This window comes from Lemur catta, chromosome 19, assembly GCF_020740605.2.
Source record: "Lemur catta isolate mLemCat1 chromosome 19, mLemCat1.pri, whole genome shotgun sequence".
Lineage (NCBI taxonomy): Eukaryota > Metazoa > Chordata > Mammalia > Primates > Lemuridae > Lemur > Lemur catta.
This window is the reverse complement of record NC_059146.1, coordinates 18,460,270-18,479,921: the sequence shown is the minus strand read 5'-3', so window position 1 is coordinate 18,479,921 and position 19,652 is coordinate 18,460,270. Positions and strand designations below refer to the sequence as shown.

Here is a 19,652-nt window from a genome sequence, read left to right as displayed (position 1 = left end):
CTTCAGTCGCCCTAGAGGGTTGAGCCTTCGTTTCCCAGCGGTCCACCGGACGCTGCTAGGCCTTTTCTGCGGGAGTGAGCGACCGGGGCGCCCTCCGGGGCAGCCTGTGCAGCTGCGGCAACTACATTACCCAGAAAGCCGTGCGTTGAGCGGCAGTGCGTTAATCCAATGAAAACCCAGGATATCGCCGCTTCTGAGCGGGCCTACCCCTTGGGGCGGGACTTCCTGCATCTTCGCCGCGGTCATTTTGGCTGCCTTCGGGTCAGTTCTTTCGGTCAGCAGCTCTGGTGCGCGGCATCGGGACCAAAGCGACGGCCGGAGAAGGCGCGAGAGGTAGGTGTGAGGGGCGGCGGCGGCGGCTGACGGCTGTGCCCGGGTCTCCGGTCGCCCGCCGTTCCTGACTCCGATCAGCCCGGTGACCGATGGCGGCGGCTGCGCTGAGGGACTCGGCTCCGGTAAGTGCTGCATCCTCCAGGCTTCACCTGCCATCCCCGACCCCCACACACCCAAATTCTACAGCCCCAGTGAGGGGCTCCTGCTCACTTCCCTGCAGCCCAGGCCCCTGTGTCCACGACAGTGAGGCGCTCGCGGTTGGGGTCTCTATTTCTGACATTCAGTGTAGTAGTGGGGTGGGAGAGTGTGACAGGCAGGGGGCCCCGCGCGTGCAAAGGCTTGGAGGTGCGACTGAGCCGAGAGCATTCGGGAAAACTGGGTTCCACGTTGTTAGCGTAGAGAACAAAGTTTAAGACAGTTTCGCACCTACATTAGTAGGCTGAGGAGTTGGACCTTTATTCTTAGGGATATGGGAGCTATGGAGAGTTTTGAAAGATTGAAAGACATGATCTGAGTTAGGGTTTGAAGAGTCCTCCGAAGGCTGTTCATTGGAAGAACAGACTATAGAGGGTGATGAGGATGCTGAGGCAGGAGGTTGAGTATTTTTACAAGGCCGCACAGCTGGTAAGAGGCAGCACTAAGGACTGAGGCACAGAGGTTAGACAGCAACCCGAGGCTGCCTGGTTCTGGGGCAGGACCAGGGGTACAGGAAAGGCTTGTGCCCGTGGAGCACCACCATGGTCACATCCCTCTAGGGTCTGCCTCTTTCCACAGGTTCCCATGGCTGCAGAAGTGCTTTTGGAACTTACACAGGTAAGTGGAGGGTATCCCAACACCTCACTGGTCTGAAACCCCACTCACATTTTCTCTGAATTTGTAATGTCCTGGGACTCTTCACCTACCATTCTCTCAGCTCTTAGGTCTGGGAACCCTGGAGAATTCCCAAGCTCAGGGTCCTGAGTCCAGGCCAGTAGTTATATGGATATGTTTCCATTTGGGGCAGCCATTGGAAAGAGATGTGGAAGCTTATGATAGGAACAGGTACCAGCATGTGGAACTGCTTGGAGATGAGGCTGAGCTGGTTCAGAGAGCTGTAGGTCTCCTTTCTTTCTAGTGGTAACAAAGTTCAGGCAGTGGGGAGGCAGGAGTCAGGCTTGGAATGACTGACTGCCTGTGAAGCTTGGCATCTTATTGTGGAGGAAGTGGGAATTTGGGCTCAGAGGAGGGAGGTTATATTACTCAGGTGTTGCAGAGTGGAAAACAGAATGAATACAGTGACCAATGGGAACATAAAGAGAGAAGAGATGCCAGTGGCAACCAGGGTCTAGTGTCTCCTCTGAGTTGGGGAGCTTGGGAGGAGAATAGATATGGTGGTAGATGTGTGGGGACATAGATTGTGAGTCTTCCAGAATGAGACTGTTCATGGTTTCATCAGTCCCTGTCATGTCAGGGCATTGTGACCTTTGAAGACGTGGCTGTGTACTTCTCCTGGGAGGAATGGGATCTCCTTGATGAGGCTCAGAAACACCTGTACTTCGACGTGATGCTGGAGAACTTTGCACTTACATCCTCCCTGGGTAAGCCCCTCATACTCATTCTTGTGCCTTGGACTAGGTTCTGCCTTTCCCCTTTTCCTCAGGAGCAGCTCTGTCCTTCTCATATCTAGACCATAGGCACTGCTTCCTTCCCCAGTTCCCTAGGTAGGTGCTACGGGCTGAGTACATGCCTACTTCCCTCTCCTTATCACCCTTGCCCAGAAGACTCAAGGGTAAGGATTTGGGATCAGTAGACTTACAGTAAGCCTAATAAATGGCTTGCCAGTAGTCTTACAATAAGCCTAATAGGTCTCACCTGGCTTGCCTTCCCCCTGTCTGGTGACTGTCTAGCACCCAAGTTTCACTCCCTTTCTGTACCTGACATTCCTTTGTACTTGATTATGCCCTGAAACGTAGTCACTGACATTGTCCCTGTTTACACAGACTGTTCTTATAAGAACCTCTTCCAAGTTTTTTTAATTGTGGTAACGTATACGTAACATAAAATTTACCATTTTAATCATTTTTAAGTATATAGTTCAGTGGCATTTAATACATTCACATCATTGTGTAACCATCACCAGCATCTTCCTCTAGAACTTTTTTGTCTTGCAAAACTGAAACTCTCTACCCATTAAACAATAACTCCTCCCATCCCCTGCCAACCATCATTCTACTTTTTGTCTTCATGAATTTGTCCACTCTTAAGTACGTCATATGAGTGAAATTATACAGTATTATTTCTTTTGTATCTGGCTTATTTCACTTAGCATATCTTCAAGGCTAAGTATAGTAGTAGTAGTGTATATTAGTAGTATTGTAGTAGTGTATATTAGTAGTATTGTAGTAGTGTATATTAGAATTTACTTCCTTTTTAAAGCTGGGTAATACTCTATTGTATGTATGTACCACCTTTTGTTTATCCATGTATCTGTCAGTGGACACTTGGGTGGTTCCACCTTTTGACTATTGTGAATAATGCTGCTGTTAACATGAGTGTACAAATATCTTTTTGTGTCCCTGCTTTCTATTCTTTTGGGTAGACACTCAAAAGTAGAATTGCTAGATCATATGTTAAATCTATTTTTGAATTTTAAGGAACCAGCATACTGTTTTCCATAGCAGCTGCAGCTTTTTACATTCCCACGAGCAGTGCACAAAGGTACCAGTTTTTTCATATCCTCACCATCACTTGTTATTTCTTTCTTTTTTTTTTTATAATAGCCATCAAAGTGTATGCCAGGTGATATCTCATTATGGCTGTGATTGGCATTTCCCTAAGGACCAATGATATTGAGTATCTATTCATGTGCTAATTGGCCATTTGTATGTCTTCTTTGAAGAAATGATTATTTTTTTAATCAGGTTTTTTTATTGTTGAGTTTTAAGTGTTCTCTATATGTTCTGGATATTAATCCTTTATCAGATATGTGATTTGTAAATGTTTTCTCCCATTCTGTAGGTTGCCTTTTTAGGGTGTTGATAGTGGCCTTTGATATACAAGTTTCTGATTTTGAGGAGAGTCCAATTTGTCTGTTTGTCTTTTACTGCCTGTGTGCCTTTGGTGTCATATGCAAGCAATCTTTGAGAAGTTCAGTGTCATTAAAATTTTCACCTGTTTTCTTCTAAGTTTAGTTTTAGCTTATACAGTGAGATCTTTGATCCATTTTCAGTCAATTTTTATATATGATGTCAATAAGGGTCTAACTAACTTTGCTCTTTCAGATATGAATATTCAGTTTTTCTGGAATCATGTGTTGAAAGGTCTGTCCTTTCCCCATTGAATGGTCTTGGCTCCCTTGTCAAAAATCATGTGGCCAGATATTTGAGAGTTTATTTCTGGCCTGTCTATTCTATTCCATTGGTCTATATGTCTGTCTTTATGGCAGTATCACACTGTTTTAATTACCATAGCTTTGCAGTAAGTTTTGAAATTAGGAAGTGCGAGTCTTCCAATTTTGGTCTTCTTTTTCAAGATTGTTTTAGCAGTTTGGTATCCCTTGTATTTCATATGAATGTTAGAATGGATTTTTCTGTTTCTGCAAAAAGAATGTCATTGGGATTTTGATAGGTTTTGCATTTTCTGTAGATTACTTTGGCACATATAGATATCTTGGTAATATTGAGTCCTCCAATTTATGAATGTGCATACAATGTCTTTTCATTTATTAATGTCTTCTTTAATTTCTTTTAGCAATATTTTACAGTTTTTAGTGTACAAGCTTTTTACTTCTTTGATTAAGTTAATCTTTAGTATTTAATTCTTTTTGATGCAATTATAAGTGGAATTGTTTCCTTACTTTCCAGATTGTATTACTATATAGAAATTTTACAACTGATTATTGTATGTTGTATTTGTATCCTTCTATTTGCTGAATTTGTTTATTAATTTTAACAGTTTTTGGTGGAATCTTTAGGGCTTCCTACATGTATCATCTGCGACCAGAGATAATTTTACTTCTTTTGCCATTTGGATCACTTTTATTTTTCTTACCTAATTGCTATGTGGAATGTGGAACAAAAGTGATGAAAGTAGGCATCCCTATCTTGTTCCTGAACTTAGAGGAAAAGCTTTTGTGCTTTCACTGTTGAGTATATTTTAGTTGTGAGTTTTTCGTATATGGCTTTTATGTTTAGGTAGTTTCCCTCTATTCCTGGTTTGCTGACTGTTTTCCTCATGAAAGAGTATTGCATTTTGTCTCATGCTTTTTTGTGTGCATTGGTTGAGATGATCATGTAATTTTTTTGCCCTTTTTGATTGATTTTTGTTTGTTGAATCATCCTCCCATTCCAGGAATAAATTCTAGTTGGTCTTAGTATGTAATCCTTTTAATATGCTGCTGAATTCAGTTTGCTAATACTTTATTGATGGTTTTTGCATTTATAATTATCAAGGAATTGGTCTAGTGTTTTCTTGCAATATCTTTGTCTCGTTTTAGAATCCGGGTAATGCTGGATAGAATGAGCTTGGAAGTGTTCGCTCTACAATTTTGGGGGAGAGTTTGAAAAAGATAGTGTTAGTTCTTAGTTAAATGATTGGTAGAATTCACTCGTGATGTCATTTGAGTCCAAGGCTCTTCTTTCTTTGTTGATAGGTTTTTTTGTTTGTTTGTTTGTTTGAGTCTCACTCTGTTGCCCAGGCTAGCATGCTGTGGCATCAGCCTAGCTCACAGCAACCTCAAACTCCTGGGCTCAAGCAATCCTCCTGCCTCAGCCTCCCAAGTAGCTGGGATCACAGGCATGTGCCACCATGCCCAGCTAATTTTTTCTGTATTTTTCTATGTTTTTAGTTATCCATATAATTTCTTTCTATTTTTAGTAGAGACGGAGTCTCGCTCTTGCTCAGACTAGTCTCAAACTCCTGAGCTCAAACAATCCGCCCACCTCGGCCTCCCAGAGTGCTAGGATTACAGGTGTGAGCCACCGTGCTGGCCTGTTAGTAAGTTTTTGATTCCTGATTTAATCTCCTTACTAGTTATGGCTTTATTGGGATTTTCTATTTCTTCATGATTCAGTCTCAATAGATTTTGTGTACCTAGAAATTTGTCCATTTAATCTGTTATTTAATTTTTTGGCCTACAGTTGATTTAGAACTATCACACAATCCTATTTATTGCTGTAGAATTGGTAGCAATGTCCCCACATTCATTTCTGATTTTACTAATTTGAGTGTTGTATTTTTTTTCTTAGTCAATCTAGGTAAAGGTTTTTCAATTTTGATAACCTTTTGAAAGAACCACCTTTTGGTCTTGTTGATTTTTCTCAACTGGTTTTCTTTTGTCTATTTTACTTATCTTGCCTCTAATCTTTATTATTTTCCTTTTTCTGCTTCCTTTGGCTTTCGTTTTTTTCTTCTTTTTGTAGTCCCTTCAGTTTTAAAGGTAGGTTGTTGAGCTGAGATCTTCTTTTGTTTCTTGTTTTTTTTTCTTGCCAATTTGTTTTCTTACTTAGTCTAATATCAATTCCCTAGAGGTCTTTCTTCTTTTTTAATGTTAGTGTTTATCACTATAAATTTCCCCCATAGTGCTGCTTTTTCTGCATCCCTTAAGTTTTGGTGGTTGTTTTCATTTTCATTCACTTATAAGTATTGATTAATTTCCCTTGTGACTTTTTCTTAGCCTCACTGGTTGTTTAAGATTATATTTTTAATTTTTACAGATCTGTTAATTTTTCAGTTTCCCTGTTATTTCCAACTTCATCCTGTTGTGGTTGGAAAAGGTACTTTTTATGATGTTTATCTTTTTAAATCTAATGATGCTTGATTTATGGTCTACACTGAGGAATTCCCAGCTGCACTTGAGAAGAGCATGTATTCTGTTGTTTTGGGTAGAGTGTTCTGTATGTTTTTTAGATCCAGTTGGTTGTTTAGGTCCTGTATTTTCTTACTTATCTTCTCCTGCTTGTTCTATCCATTATTGAGAGTGGGGTATTGATGTCTCCAACTATTGTAAAATTGTCTGTTTTTCCCTTTAATTCTGTCAATTTTTACTTCATGTGTTTTAATGGTCTGTTATTTGCATGCATAAATGTTTATAATAGTTATATCTTCTTGCTATATTGAACCTATTATTCGTATATAATGCCCTTCTTTGTCTCTTGTAATGTTTTTTATTTGAAGTCTCTATTGTCTGATATTATAGCCATCTCTGCTGTCTTTTGTTTACTGTTTGCACAGAATATCTTTTTGCAAGCTGTCACTTTCAATTTACTTATGTTTTTGGATCTAAAGTGAGTCTCTTGTATACAGCATAAAGTTGAATCATGTTTGTTTGTTTCAAACCCATTCTGCCAATCTTTGTCTTTTGTTTAAAGAATTTAATCCATTTACATTTAAAGTAATCACTGATAAAGAGGGACTGACTTTTGTCATTTTGCTAACACTGGCCCAGAACAACTCAGCACAGAGTAGAACACAGGAAAGTTAAGAAAGTTAAGCTGATATAAATTCAAGTTAGAGTGCTATAACTTTAAGATGCTAAGTATAATCTCCATGGCAACTATAAATAATAAATAAATAACTATAGAAAGTATACAGAGGAAATGACAAGGAATTAAAATGTTTCACTACAGGCCGGGTGCGGTGGCTCACACCTGTAATCCTAGCACTCTGGGAGGCCGAGGCAGGTGGATCGCTCGAGGTCAGGAGTTCGAGATCAGCCTGAGCAAGAGCGAGACCCCGTCTCTACTAAACATAGAAAGAGGTTATATGGACATCTAAAAATATATATAGAAAAAAAATTAGCTGGGCATGGTGGCACATGCCTGTAGTCCCAGCTACTCGGGAGGCTGAGGCAGATCGCTTGAGCCCAGGAGTTTGAGGTTGCTGTGAGCTAGGTTGACACCACAGCACTCTGGCCAGGGTGACAGTGAGACTCTGTCTCAAAAAAAAAAAAAGTTTCACTACAAAAAGATAGATAAATAAATAAATAAACCAAACACAAGAAGCAGTAATGCAGGATATAAGAGAAAAACAAGCTATAAGACATATAGAAAACAAATAGCAAAATGGCAGAAGTCAGTCGTGCCTTATCAGTGATTACTTTAAATGTAAATGTATTTAACTCTCCAAACAAAAGACAAAGATTGCCAAAATGAGTAAAAAAAAAACCAAAAACATGAACTGGCTGTTCATGTGGTTCATACCTCTAATCCTAGCACTTCGGGAGGCCAAGGCAGGAAGATTGCTTGAGGCTAGGCGTTCAAGACCAGCCTGAGCAACATAGTGAGACCCCCATCTCTGCAAAAAGTATAAAATTTAGCTGAGCCTAATGGCACACACCTGTAGTTTCAGCTACTCAGGAGGCTGAGGCAGGAGGATTACTTGAGGTTACAGTGAGCTATTAATAATGATGATGCCACTGCACTCTAGCCCAGGTAATGGAGTGAGACCCTGTCTCAAAAACAAGCAAAAACAGATCCAACTTTATACTGGCCTGCACAAAGCTATTCTGTGTAAATAGTAACCAAAAGAGAGCAATGGTAGTTATACTAATAGCAGACAATACAGACAGTAGAGACTTTAAATCAAAAAAGATTACCTATTCCTCACACTCTTCCCTCTGTGATGTTTTCTTATATTGTTATGTCCTGAAGTATGTATATATCATTTAATAGTCCCTGAACACCAGTTACTGTTCATCAGATTTTCCTGGGCCTACACATACGCTTCACAGCATCACATGTCACCAACAGATATGATCCTGCTAAAACAGAGGAATGACTTATAAAATATACCTCTTAGCCTGGGCCACACCTTATCCTTATATTCTGTGCCTGGTAAGCGTACCCTATTCTGTGACCTTAAAGGGCCAGCAATGCACAACAGCTGCTTCCTCAACCTGACTGCCCCTGCCCCCCAACTCCCTTTTCCTGAAAACAGTCCCATGGACTGGTTCTTTACTGTGTCAGATGTACTTTGTGATTGGGTTGCACCCTCCTAATAAAGGCAACATGTACTTCACCATCACTTCTTTGCTTTCAGGTTGTTGGCATGGAGTGGAGCATGAGGAAGCACCTTCTAAACAGAGCATTTCTGTAGAAGGAGAGTCACAGGTCAGGACTCCCAAAGAAGATTCATCTTCCCAGAATGCCTACCCCTGTGAAATATGTGGCCTGGATTTGAGAGATATTTTGCACTTGGCTGAGCACCAGGGAACACATGGGCAGAAATCATACACATGTGGAAAACAATTCCACTTCACTGCAAGCCTTCAACAGCACCAGAGGCAACACATTAGAGAGGTACCCTTCAGAAGTTCTGTGTACAGAGCCTCATTTATAAAGAGCTACACAGTTCCTGTGTCAGGGAAGCCCTTTACCTGCAAGGAGGTTGGGAAGGGCTTCCTGGCCAACGTGGGATTTCTCCAACAGCAGGCCATTCACACAGGAGAGAGGCCAAATAGCCATAACAAATGTGAGGTGCCCTTTCACAATGGAGAAAGTCATCACAGCTGGGGAGAATTCAAGAAACCCTTCAACCACACAGACGCACTTGTTCAGGACCAAAGAATCCTCACCAGAGAACAGCTTTTTGAGTGCAGCAAATGTGGGAAAGTCTGCACTCGAAGATGTAACCTCATTCAGCACCAGAAAGTCCATAGTGAAGAAAGGCCTTATGAATGCAGTGAATGTGGAAAATTCTTTACCTACTATTCTAGCTTCATTATACATCAGAGAGTTCACACTGGAGAAAGGCCTTATGAGTGCCCTGAATGTGGGAAATCCTTTAGTCAAATCTACAGCCTCAATAGCCATAGGAAAGTTCACACTGGAGAAAGGCCTTATGAGTGTGAGGAATGTGGGAAATCCTTTAGCCAAAGGTCCAACCTCATTCAACATCGGAGAGTTCACACTGGAGAAAGGCCTTATGAATGCAGCGAATGTGGGAAATCTTTTAGCCAAAACTTCAGCCTGATTTACCACCAGAGAGTTCATACTGGGGAAAGGCCTCATGAGTGCAGTGAATGTGGAAAATCCTTTAGCCGAAGCTCCAGCCTCATTCACCACCGGAGACTTCACACTGGAGAAAGGCCATATGAGTGCAGTAAATGTGGGAAATCATTTAAACAAAGCTCCAGCTTCAGTTCACATCGGAAAGTGCACACAGGGGAAAGGCCTTATGTGTGTGGTGAATGTGGGAAATCTTTTAGCCACAGCTCCAACCTTAAAAACCACCAGAGAGTTCACACTGGAGAAAGGCCTGTTGAGTGCAGTGAGTGTGGAAAATCCTTTAGCTGTAAGTCTAATCTCATTAAACACCTGAGAGTTCATACTGGAGAAAGGCCTTATGAGTGCAGTGAATGTGGGAAATGCTTTAGCCAAAGTTCCAGCCTCATTCAACACTGGAGAGTTCACACTGGAAAAAGGCCTTATCAGTGCAGTAAATGTGGGAAATCCTTTGGCTGCAAATCTGTCCTCATTCAACACCAGAGAGTTCACCCTGGAGAAAGGACTTAGCTGTACAGGGAATATGCAGTTTTCTTTTAGTGTTATTACACTGGAGGAGAACACCTTTGAGAGAGCCATCTACCTGAATTAAAGCCCCAACATCTGAAGTTGCATGGTAAGGAAATTCTCCTTAAGTTCCAGGTGTGTGGAAGCTTTAAGGAACTGTGTTACGCTTTCCAACCTGCCATTTATGGACCTTGCCATTTATGTCACTGACAGTTTCTGAGGCAGAAGCCATGTCACCTCTACCACCTGCCAGATCCACACAGTATTCATCATTTGCCACCCCAGTCTGCTCAGGGAAGCAGACCGCTGTGTTCTTCCCATTTGTTGGAGGAAATCATGAGTAGTCTGACCCGTTAGGGGGTCCTCATTTCCTTCTTTCTGGCAAGTTAAGGCATGGACTTGACCCAATTTTGTACCACAGAACCAGATACGAGTTTTGTTGGCAGCTTGCCAATAAGGACTGTCTTTTTCAGGGACATGTTAGTCTCATGTGATGCTTACATGGATTTTTTCCAGCCTCCAAGTCACCAACCTGGGAACTTCTTGCCTCACATTGCTTTGATTTTTGCAATAATAAAGGCTTTATTATTTAAACTACTTTAAATCTTGGGGTTTGATTCACTATATCAGGTTGTTTGAAAACAGAATTGGAACCTGCCAGAATTATGGAGTAAACACCTTAAAGTGTTGTGTGTATGTGGAGAGGTATCACATTATTTGTGTGCCTCAGAGATGATAATATGATGGAAGAATATTGCTCTCTTTTCAGTTTTGGGCTAATTTGAATTGTTTCCCAAGGCCTCCTAGGAAAGAATTCAGGGTTTTATGATCCTAGTTTGTAGACTGTATGCCAGGATTTTTTAATAAGTTAAGAGGAGACCCTGAGGAGGCAGGAAGTTGAGACAACCTCCATTGCTTCTGGGACCAACATGAATTGTTTGTTGTTATTTATAGGGGATATCACATAATGCCCAGTACTGTTGAGAGCAGTCTCTACCCCCGGTTCTATAAAGTCAAGTGCCCCGATACCCAAAATTTAGTAGGCAAGTGTCACTGTAAAATTGCAGGTGGGGGGAGAGGGTGGGGACAACCACTGAATTAATAGTGGAGTAGACTGCAGCAAACTAGATGGAATGTGCTTCTTGTAAAATGTTCTAGTGATTGAACAGGAGCAATGTGCATAGAAATTCTCAGGATCTCCAGGCATGTATATTTTTTGTAGCTGAGGTCATTGTCAGAAAACATAAGCTAAAGATTTTGTGTATTCCAGTAGCTTTTCTGGGATATTCACCTCAAGGCCATTGCTACACATGCCAGGAAAACAAACATAGAAAGAAGGGTGATTCCTTCTCCGAGAGACATGGCTTGGTGACCCACCATCATCCTGTGTGGAAATGAACTTCATTGTTCAACAATATTTTCTGCCATTCAGATAAGGTTGCCCTTCCCAGGGCATCAGGAAAGATACTGGGTTAATATAGGGTTACCAAACCTGGTAATAAACTTATTAAACCATCATTATAATTATTACAATGAAAATATTGGTCACCCCTTATTTACCTCATGCCCTTTTCTAGTTTCCTCTTCCCTCCCTGACCCTCAAGGCAACCATTGATTTACCTTCATTTATAATAGATTAGTTTGTATTTTCTAGAATTCTATATGATTTGATTTATAAAATGTTTATTTTTTTTTAGTTTCATTCATGACATAATTATTTTGAGATTCTTCAATGGTATTTATATGAGTTGTTCGTTCTTTTTGCTGTATCTTTTCTATGGATATACCATTTGTTTCTCCATTCATCTATTTATGAGCACTTAGATTATTTCCAGGTTTTGGCTACTACAAACAAAGCTGCTATAAACATGTACAATTCTTTATATGTATATCGTTTCACTTCTCTTGTGTTAATGACTCAAAGTGATGCCTGAGACACAGGATAGGGTAACTTATTGAGAAACTGCCAAGCTGTGGTCTAAAATGGTTGTTTGCTTTTGCTTGCTCACCAGGACTATATGAGAATTATAGTTCTTCCATATCCTTGCCAATACTTAGGATGGTCTATCTTTTAGAATTTACCCTTTAATTAAGTGTACAGTAGTTTTAATTGTGTTTGCCTAAGCATTCATGATGTTGAATGCTTTTTCATATGTTTATTTGCCACTTTTATGTCTTCTTTGATAAAGATGCTCATGCATATCTTTTGCTATTTTCTTTGTTAGGAATTGTGTCTATTTCCCTTTTTGTTAACAAATAAATAACACATTTTTATTCCACAATTTTTTTCATATTATACACAGTGTAATGACCACATATACCACACATTTTTAAGTTTAATCTATATCATTCACATATTCCCTATTACATTCTTAAGTCTGGACATTTATAAATATAGTAAATCAAGCCATGGTTTTCAGTGTTTGCCAATATCCCTGGTGTAAAACCTCCTGTTGTGGCCAATTTCCAACTGTTAGTATGATGTCACTGAATGTGGACTTGGAAAGAGTTGCCAGAAATATACCATTCTGTTTGTACCACAGTAGTGACAAATAACCTCTAGAACATAGATGATAAAACATAGTAAAATGATTAGGAAGTGAAAAGTTTTGAATATTTGTTTTAAAAACAGTTTAATGTAAGTATAATTGACAACATAAACTGCACATATTTAAATGTACATTTTAATATTTTGATACGTGCTTACACCCCTAAAACCAAAAAATTTGTTGAAAGCAAATGAAAACACAATCTATAATGTTTGCAATAATTCAGTTAAATTATTCAGTGAAATACACCAGTTGTTCAAAAATTAAAGCAGGCGAGATATTTGAAACATAGGCAGTACTTTCTAAGAAAATCATAAACTTTGAAGATGTTTTTCTCACAAAGGATCAGAATATAAAGTAACAATTAAGATGAAGTTTTCCAACATTTAATTTTGGAGTCAAAGCCTGTGCATTATGAATCCTCTGGAAGTTTGTATCTTTGTTCTTGTTGGCAAAAAGCCATAAGTAATCCTACAGTTTGTGGTTCTATAAAGTGATTGGAGAATTTCAATAAATTTGAAAAACATTCAAAGGGAGCACATTTGTAGAAGTTTTATGCTTCAGACATTCTTAATATTATCACCCATTTTAACAGCAATTTGTAAGCCTTAATTTCTAAAATTTTCTAACGCATTTACATTGGGATTTATTAGCATTTACTGATAAAGAACTCTTAATCACTTTTCAGTTGTCCATCTTATATATTTGGTACATTCTGTAATAACAAAAAGTACAAACAGCACTAATGTTTTGGGGAAGAAAACACCTGCCTGTTGCCTCCATTCCAAAGATCCAAGGCTAAATGTCAAAGAGCACATCTAACTAAATATGATCGCACGGCTGTCCACGGGCATCTAGCAGGGACTAAAAGAGTGCTGTGGGATGAATCAAACAACCAAAAGGTCAGATTGAGGAGAGTGAGAAGAGATGCTACTGTGTGTTTTTAAATGAATCAGGATGTCTCCAGAAGGACCCACAACCATAGACAAATGTTTACTTCCAGACTTATACAGGTGGAGAAGAAAGTGTGTTAAATTTATCTTTGGGCCAGGTGCAGTGGCTGACGCCTGTAATCCTAGCACTCTGGGAGGCCGAGACAGGAGGATCACTCAAGGTCAGGATTTCCAGACCAGCCTGAGCAACAGCGAGACCCCGTCTCTACTAAAAAAATAGAAAGAAATTATATGGACAACTAAAAATATATATAGAAAAAATTAGCCAGGCATGGTGGTGCATGCCTGTAGTCCCAGCTACTCGGGAGGCTGAGGCAGAAAGATTGCTTGAGCTCAGGAGTTTGAGGTTGCTGTGAGCTAGGCTGACGCCACGGCACTCTAGCCCGGGCAACAGAGTGAGACTCTGTCTCAAAAAATAAAAAAAGGAAAAAAAAAAAATAAAAGATTTAAATATTTAACCTCAATTTAAAATATTTTAAGAATAAAAGGTTAACAACGAAAAACAAAGCACAAAAAATTTTATTTTTTCAGAATCGGAAACAATGGGAACAAACTCACAAAATTAGTAATGAAAGGAAAAGTTTATGAAAGCTGTTATAGCTGCTATATAATGGAAAATGTACAACATATATGAAAAAAATCAATCGAATTCTATAAGGTACATCACAACCTTCAACAATTATCAGCACATAGCAATTTTATTTTATCTATCCCTATCCTGATGTTACCCTTTGTGGATTACTTTTACAGACAATTCAAGATATGTCATCACATCCAAAACTAAATATTAAGGAATGTACCTCCATAAGATAGAATACTTTCATGGTAAGAACATGACTGTATCGTACTTATAAAAGTAATAATTCAGTATCATCCAATACACAATTTGAGTCTCAAAGGGGGTAAAAAAATAGTCACAACCGTAAACATAAAACGCGTGTGCGCACACGAACACGTGTTCTCTCTCTCTCTCTCTCTCTCTCTCACACACACACTCAACTGTAGCCTTAAAGAGAAAGAGGTGACTGAATCTATGAAAGGCCCCTGGAGCAGGTGGGTCTTAGCTGTAGTTCACACTTTGCTGACCTGGCACTGGCCCCAAACCAGCTACTCTTGAAGCACTACCTCCCCCTCCCCCTCCCCCCTCCCCCTCCCCCTTCCCCCGCCCCCTCCCCCCGCCCAGTGGCCTGGGACCCGACAGAGGGAAGCAGAGAGAGGAAGGGGATCAGACCTCTGTCCCCAAGAGAAGCCACATTGCGAGCCCGCTCGCCCTGTTACAGCCCAACTAGGTCCATTACCCACCGCCCAGTGAAGGCCAATATACTGAGACAGTAGGTGTTGCAGTGCATAAAGAGTTTTATTTGGCAAGGAGCCAGGCCAGGAGATGAAAGTAATTTCTCAAACCCATCTCCTGGAGAATGTGGGGGCTAAGGTTTTGAAAGGTGGTTTGGAAAACAAAGGGCTGGGGATGAAGTCATAGGGTCAGGAAGCAGAAATCCTCTTCTCAGCTGGGGGATTTCCTGGGTAGGGGGTCTCAGGGCTTGTTGGATCCATTCCCACGCATGTCCACAGGTCCGGTTGGCATCAGTTGAAGAGTTGAAGAATATCTCAAAGACCAGTCTTAGGCTTTACAATAGCAAGGCTATCTATAGAAGCAGTTGGGGAAGTCACAAATCTTGGCCCTGTCAGGGAGGATACATGTCACTTAAGCAGAGAGCAGTTACAGCAGTAAGGAATTGAGGAAACAATGGCTGGTTAACTTATGGCTATATCCATACTTTTATAGAAATCAGACTTTTATTACTATTTATCCCTTATGGCTTTCCATTATTTTAATATAGGCGGTTTCAACCCCCGCCCCAAGACCTGCAAGGTGCCACTGCAGCTCACCATCTGCTCCTCAGGCATCACCTCATTCCTCCAAGCCTCCAGGCTCGCCCTAACGAGGCCGCTGGAGCTCTGGCCCAGGGGCCAACGTCTCCACAGAAAGGTCCAAGTTGGACCAGGTGCGGAAGAAGGTCGCCGGCGGCCACTGACTGGGCTCGGGCCACACCCCCCCAGCCTCCTTGACCGCTGACCCGGCAACGAAAATGGCGGCGACGCCATCTCTGGCCCGCGGCGCCAAGGGGCGGAGCCAATCAGCGCCGAGCGCGGCGCGTCTAAGGCATGACTTTCATGCTGGTCTCAAACGCCCCGGTGTGTTCTCCGAAGAGGGAAGAAGCGTTATCTTTAGCGCTAGAAATTGCTGGGCAGGCAAAAGTAACACAGTGTAGTTTATTTTCCTACCAGTTTTTTTTTTTTTTTCTTATTCTGATTGAAATCGCTATCTCCTACATACTGATGGGACGAGCTCTGCCTTCTTGGAAATAGGGATCATTTTCCTCACTCAAACTGGAGCAGATCCGAGGAAACTGCTCCCTCCGTTTTCTTTATAACTTCACTTTGCTCACCGGACACAAGGTGAGACTTACAGATCTGATTCTTCATCTGCTGGTCTTAGCCAACCACTTGTTTCTTTTCTCTAAAGAGATCCCAAAGACAATGGTAGCTTGGGGATTAAAATCCTTCCTAGATGATGGCTGATGTAAACTTGCCGTCTATTTTTACCAAGTGCAGCTCTACCTGCTTTCTCGATTGGCGAGGAAAGCATGTGATAGTTGGTGTCTTTGTGATGGCCTTATCTGAGTAAATCATTATATGGATATCGCATTTGTTAGTACTTTAATGCCTGTTGATTAAATCCCTAAATTGGAGTATCAACAAGTCAGCCCCTCCTGCCATCTGTGCTCCTGAATCCAATCCCCAAGGGTTGGATCCTCCTGCCATTCCCTCTACAGCTGCTAGTCTCACGCAGCGGCTGAGCCTTTGCCTTTTTAGTGTAGCATTTAGGAGCCCCACTCTCAAATTCCAGCCCTATCACTATGGGCTGTTTAGTGCTAGCCAAGCTGCTAAACTCTGCCTCACTTTCTTCATTGTTAAAATGGAGTCATATAGGATCTACTTTACAGGGCTATTGTGATGTAAATGGCTTAATGTATGGAAAGGGCTCAGAACAGAGTCAGATATGCCCTATGTGAAGGTTAGCAATTATGATCCCTAATGCTATTACTACTATTATTGATATTATCATTCCCCAAGTCTAACTTCTCCCAGAGTTACAGATCAGTGTGTCCAATAGCTGGCTGTATATCTCCACTCAGAAATCTCATAGGCTCCTCCAAACAGAAATCACTTGTTTCTACCCAAATCTTTCCCTCCACTTGCATTCCCTCTGCCTGTAAACAAACACCATCACCTACCCAGTCACACAGCCTTCATTCATTTTGCAAGTATTACTTGAGTTCCTACTATGTGCCAGGCACGAGGGATATTGTATTTAGGCAGATACAATCCTTTCACCATGAGTTGAGGTGGGAAGATGAACATCAGATCAGTAAGACCATTCAGTCATTATTAATGACAGTTATGGTAATCTGTAAAAGGAGAGTTTAATTAAGGGAGCCTAACCTATTCTGGGTAGTTCAGAGAAGTCTTCTAAAGTGACAAAATACTGAGTCCTGAAGGCTGAGTAAGAGTTAGTGGCTTAGCTAGACATGTTGGTGTCCACCTGTAGTCCCAGCTACTCAGGAGGCTGAGGAGGGAGGATCGCTTGAGCCTAGGAGTTCGAGGCTGCAGTGAGCTATGATCACGCATGTCACTGCACTTCAGCCTGGGCGACAGAGCGTGTCTCAAAAAGAAAAAAAAAAGAAGAATTAGCAGCAATCTTGACTCATTTACAAAGCTGAAGGAATGTCTCGAACATACAGAAGAAGACAGAAAATTTTTCCATCCCACCAACAATTGACAACTTGCCTCCAGTGGTACCTACATTTTCCATATTTTCTATTGTTATCTCTGCTCCCATGAAGAGCCAATTTTCCACATGTGCTTTAGATCCTGTCCCATCTTGTTTTTTTGAGGACCAGATGCTTGAAGTGAATCAGCTTCTTTCTTCTCTATTGCCTTTTATCCATATTCCCTTGTTCTACCAAATAGCATAAATATATGATTAAATATCTCCTCTATTTAAAAACAAAAACCCTTCATTGTTGGACACCACTGTCCTTTAGCTAATATTGTTTCTCTTTATAGCAAAAAAAAAAAAATGAAAATAAATACATGTAAAAGGCCATGAAAGACAAATCATGTCCAGAACTCTTTTGAGAGCTATATTTTTTTTCATGGCAGGAAAAATCATGCTAATTCCACAAATCATAATTCAGAATTGAAAGCTCGCTCCATTCTGTGAGAAAAGTTCAATACTCAGGGATATGAAGTATTAAATGTATATTAAATGTATTGGAAATTTTCCTTAATTTATAGAAAGCATAAGTGAATGAAATTCCCTGGAGAGATAGACCAATACACAACTCGGTGATGAGAGGATTCAGGACATAATTTCTAATGAGGGAAACTCAAGCAAACACTTCATCAGTGCAGGACCAGGAGATTCAAAGGAGATGGTAACCATCTGGGGTGTCATGGAGAGGTCAGGAACACTGTACCGAACAGTGATAGGGGGACAGTCTAAGTCCCAAGAGGTTGCACACCTGATGGAGCAGAGGCTGTAATTGGCTCCTTCACCCCGACAGCTCTACCAAAGCCTCAGCCTGTACAAAGGTGGAAGGCAGGGAAGCAGGGTACAGGAAAGATAGCACAGCTTACAACACACTAGTGACCCAGCTCAAACCAAGAGCCTCTCACCATTTTAATTCCTTCCTCTCCCTCAGTCCTCACAGTAAGTCTATTCAACAATGTGCTTTCTCAATATAAAATATGCACTTATTTCTCACTTTCCACTGAAATGATTGTAATCTCAGCCCCTGACATCTCTTTGCTGGGTCAAGAATGCCTTCTCTAGGGTCCTGAAGCCCCCTCTGTTGTGGGATTGACACAGGAAGTGAGAGAGCATTACCCTTGCTCTCTGCTACCCTCGCAATCCATAAATCTCTGAAAATTAAAAAGTTTGAGCGGGCCAGGCACGGTGGCTCACACCTGTAATCCTAGCACTCTGGGAGGCCGAGGCGGGTGGATCGCTTGAGGTCAGGAGTTCGAGACCAGCAAGAGCGAGACCCTGTCTCTACTAAAAATAGAAAGAAATTATCTGGCCAACTAAAATATATATATATATATAAAAAAAAATTAGCCGGGCATAGTGGCATATGCCTGTAGTCCCAGCTACTCGGGAGGCTGAGGCAGTAGTGAGCTAGGCTGACGCCACGGCACTCACTGTAGCCCCGGCAACAAAGCGAGACTCTGTCTCAAAAAAAAAAAAAAAAAGTTTGAGCAAGTTTGTAATGAGTCATTTATGACAAAACTTGACCAGAACTTATGTGAGACTAACACTAATCTTTTTGTCTCACTTTGTTGCCCGGGCTAGAGTGAGTGCCGTGGCGTCAGCCTAGCTCACAGCAACCTCAAACTCCTGGGCTCAAACGATCCTCCTGCCTCAGCCTCCCGAGTAGCTGGGACTACAGGCATGCGCCACCATGCCCGGCTAATTTTTTTTCTATATATATTTTTAGTTGTCCAGATAATTTTTATTTCTATTTTTAGTAGAGACGGGGTCTCGCTCAGGCTGGTCTCGAACTCCTGACCTCCAGTGATCCACCCGCCTCGGCCTCCCAGAGGGCTAGGATTACAGGCGTGAGCCACCTCGCCCGGCCGAACACTAATCTTTATATTCCCACTTAGTGTGAATGTTGTTACATTTTACTGCAGAAATATTAATGAGTTTTTTATGGTCTGTTGCCCTAGGACCAGTGGTGGTATATAACAACGTATTGGAGGCCAGGAGCTGTGACCGAATGAAGATTCCACCAGTGATTCAATCAACAGGAAGCTTTATCCAATCACAACTTTAATCACTGATCCCAGCCCTAGAAAAGGGAGCGTGAAAGCACGTCAGATAGGCCCAGTGTGGAAAGGGAGTCACACGTCAGCTCAGCGTTCAGCTCAGGATTACCCACTTTGAAGTTCAACCAAGAAGGAGGTAAGCTTCCATAATGGAAGAAAATTTTTCTATTTTGTGTCTTTGAGTGTGTGTACATGTGTATGTAGGCATAGCTATTGGGGAGAAATTCCTATGTATAAAGATATGGTGTTCTCCCAGGTAGGGCATGGTCTTTTGTGACAACTGCACTGACCGAAAGGGCTTGATGTGAACTCTGTGTAAGGGTGTGGCATGAATGAAGGAGATTCTTCCTGGGAGTCTATTGTATGGCTTTGTTGTCTTGTTAATTTTATGTTTCTTTCTTTCTTTTTCTTTCTTTCTTTTTTTTTTTTTTTGA

General features: G+C 41.3%; 1 protein-coding gene and 1 long non-coding RNA gene across 2 annotated transcripts; one reads left to right on the top strand and one right to left on the bottom strand.

The window, feature by feature from the left end:
* The first annotated feature begins 240 nt into the window (after positions 1–240).
* Positions 241–10,418, top strand: LOC123624559 (zinc finger protein 211-like). Its single transcript, XM_045532486.1, has 4 exons — positions 241–455; positions 1,108–1,146; positions 1,784–1,910; positions 8,350–10,418. The coding sequence occupies exons 1-4, from the start codon at positions 423–425 to the stop codon at positions 9,822–9,824; spliced, it is 1,674 nt and encodes a 557-aa protein (XP_045388442.1). The 5' UTR covers positions 241–422; the 3' UTR covers positions 9,825–10,418.
* A 4,243-nt stretch (positions 10,419–14,661) lies between these two features.
* Positions 14,662–15,409, bottom strand: LOC123624558. The gene is made up of 2 exons (XR_006730167.1): positions 15,214–15,409; positions 14,662–15,005 (listed from the first exon to the last, which is right to left on the bottom strand). It is a non-coding gene; the product is annotated as an uncharacterized LOC123624558 (long non-coding RNA).
* Between the last annotated feature and the right edge of the window lie 4,243 nt (positions 15,410–19,652).

Coding starts and splice junctions, on each gene's coding strand:
- LOC123624559 (XM_045532486.1), top strand. CDS start 423: ATGGCGGCGGCTGCGCTGAGGGACTCGGCTCCG. Junction 456..1,107: donor CGCTGAGGGACTCGGCTCCG/GTAAGTGCTGCA, acceptor CTCTTTCCACAG/GTTCCCATGGCTGCAGAAGT. Junction 1,911..8,349: donor TGCACTTACATCCTCCCTGG/GTAAGCCCCTCA, acceptor CTTTGCTTTCAG/GTTGTTGGCATGGAGTGGAG.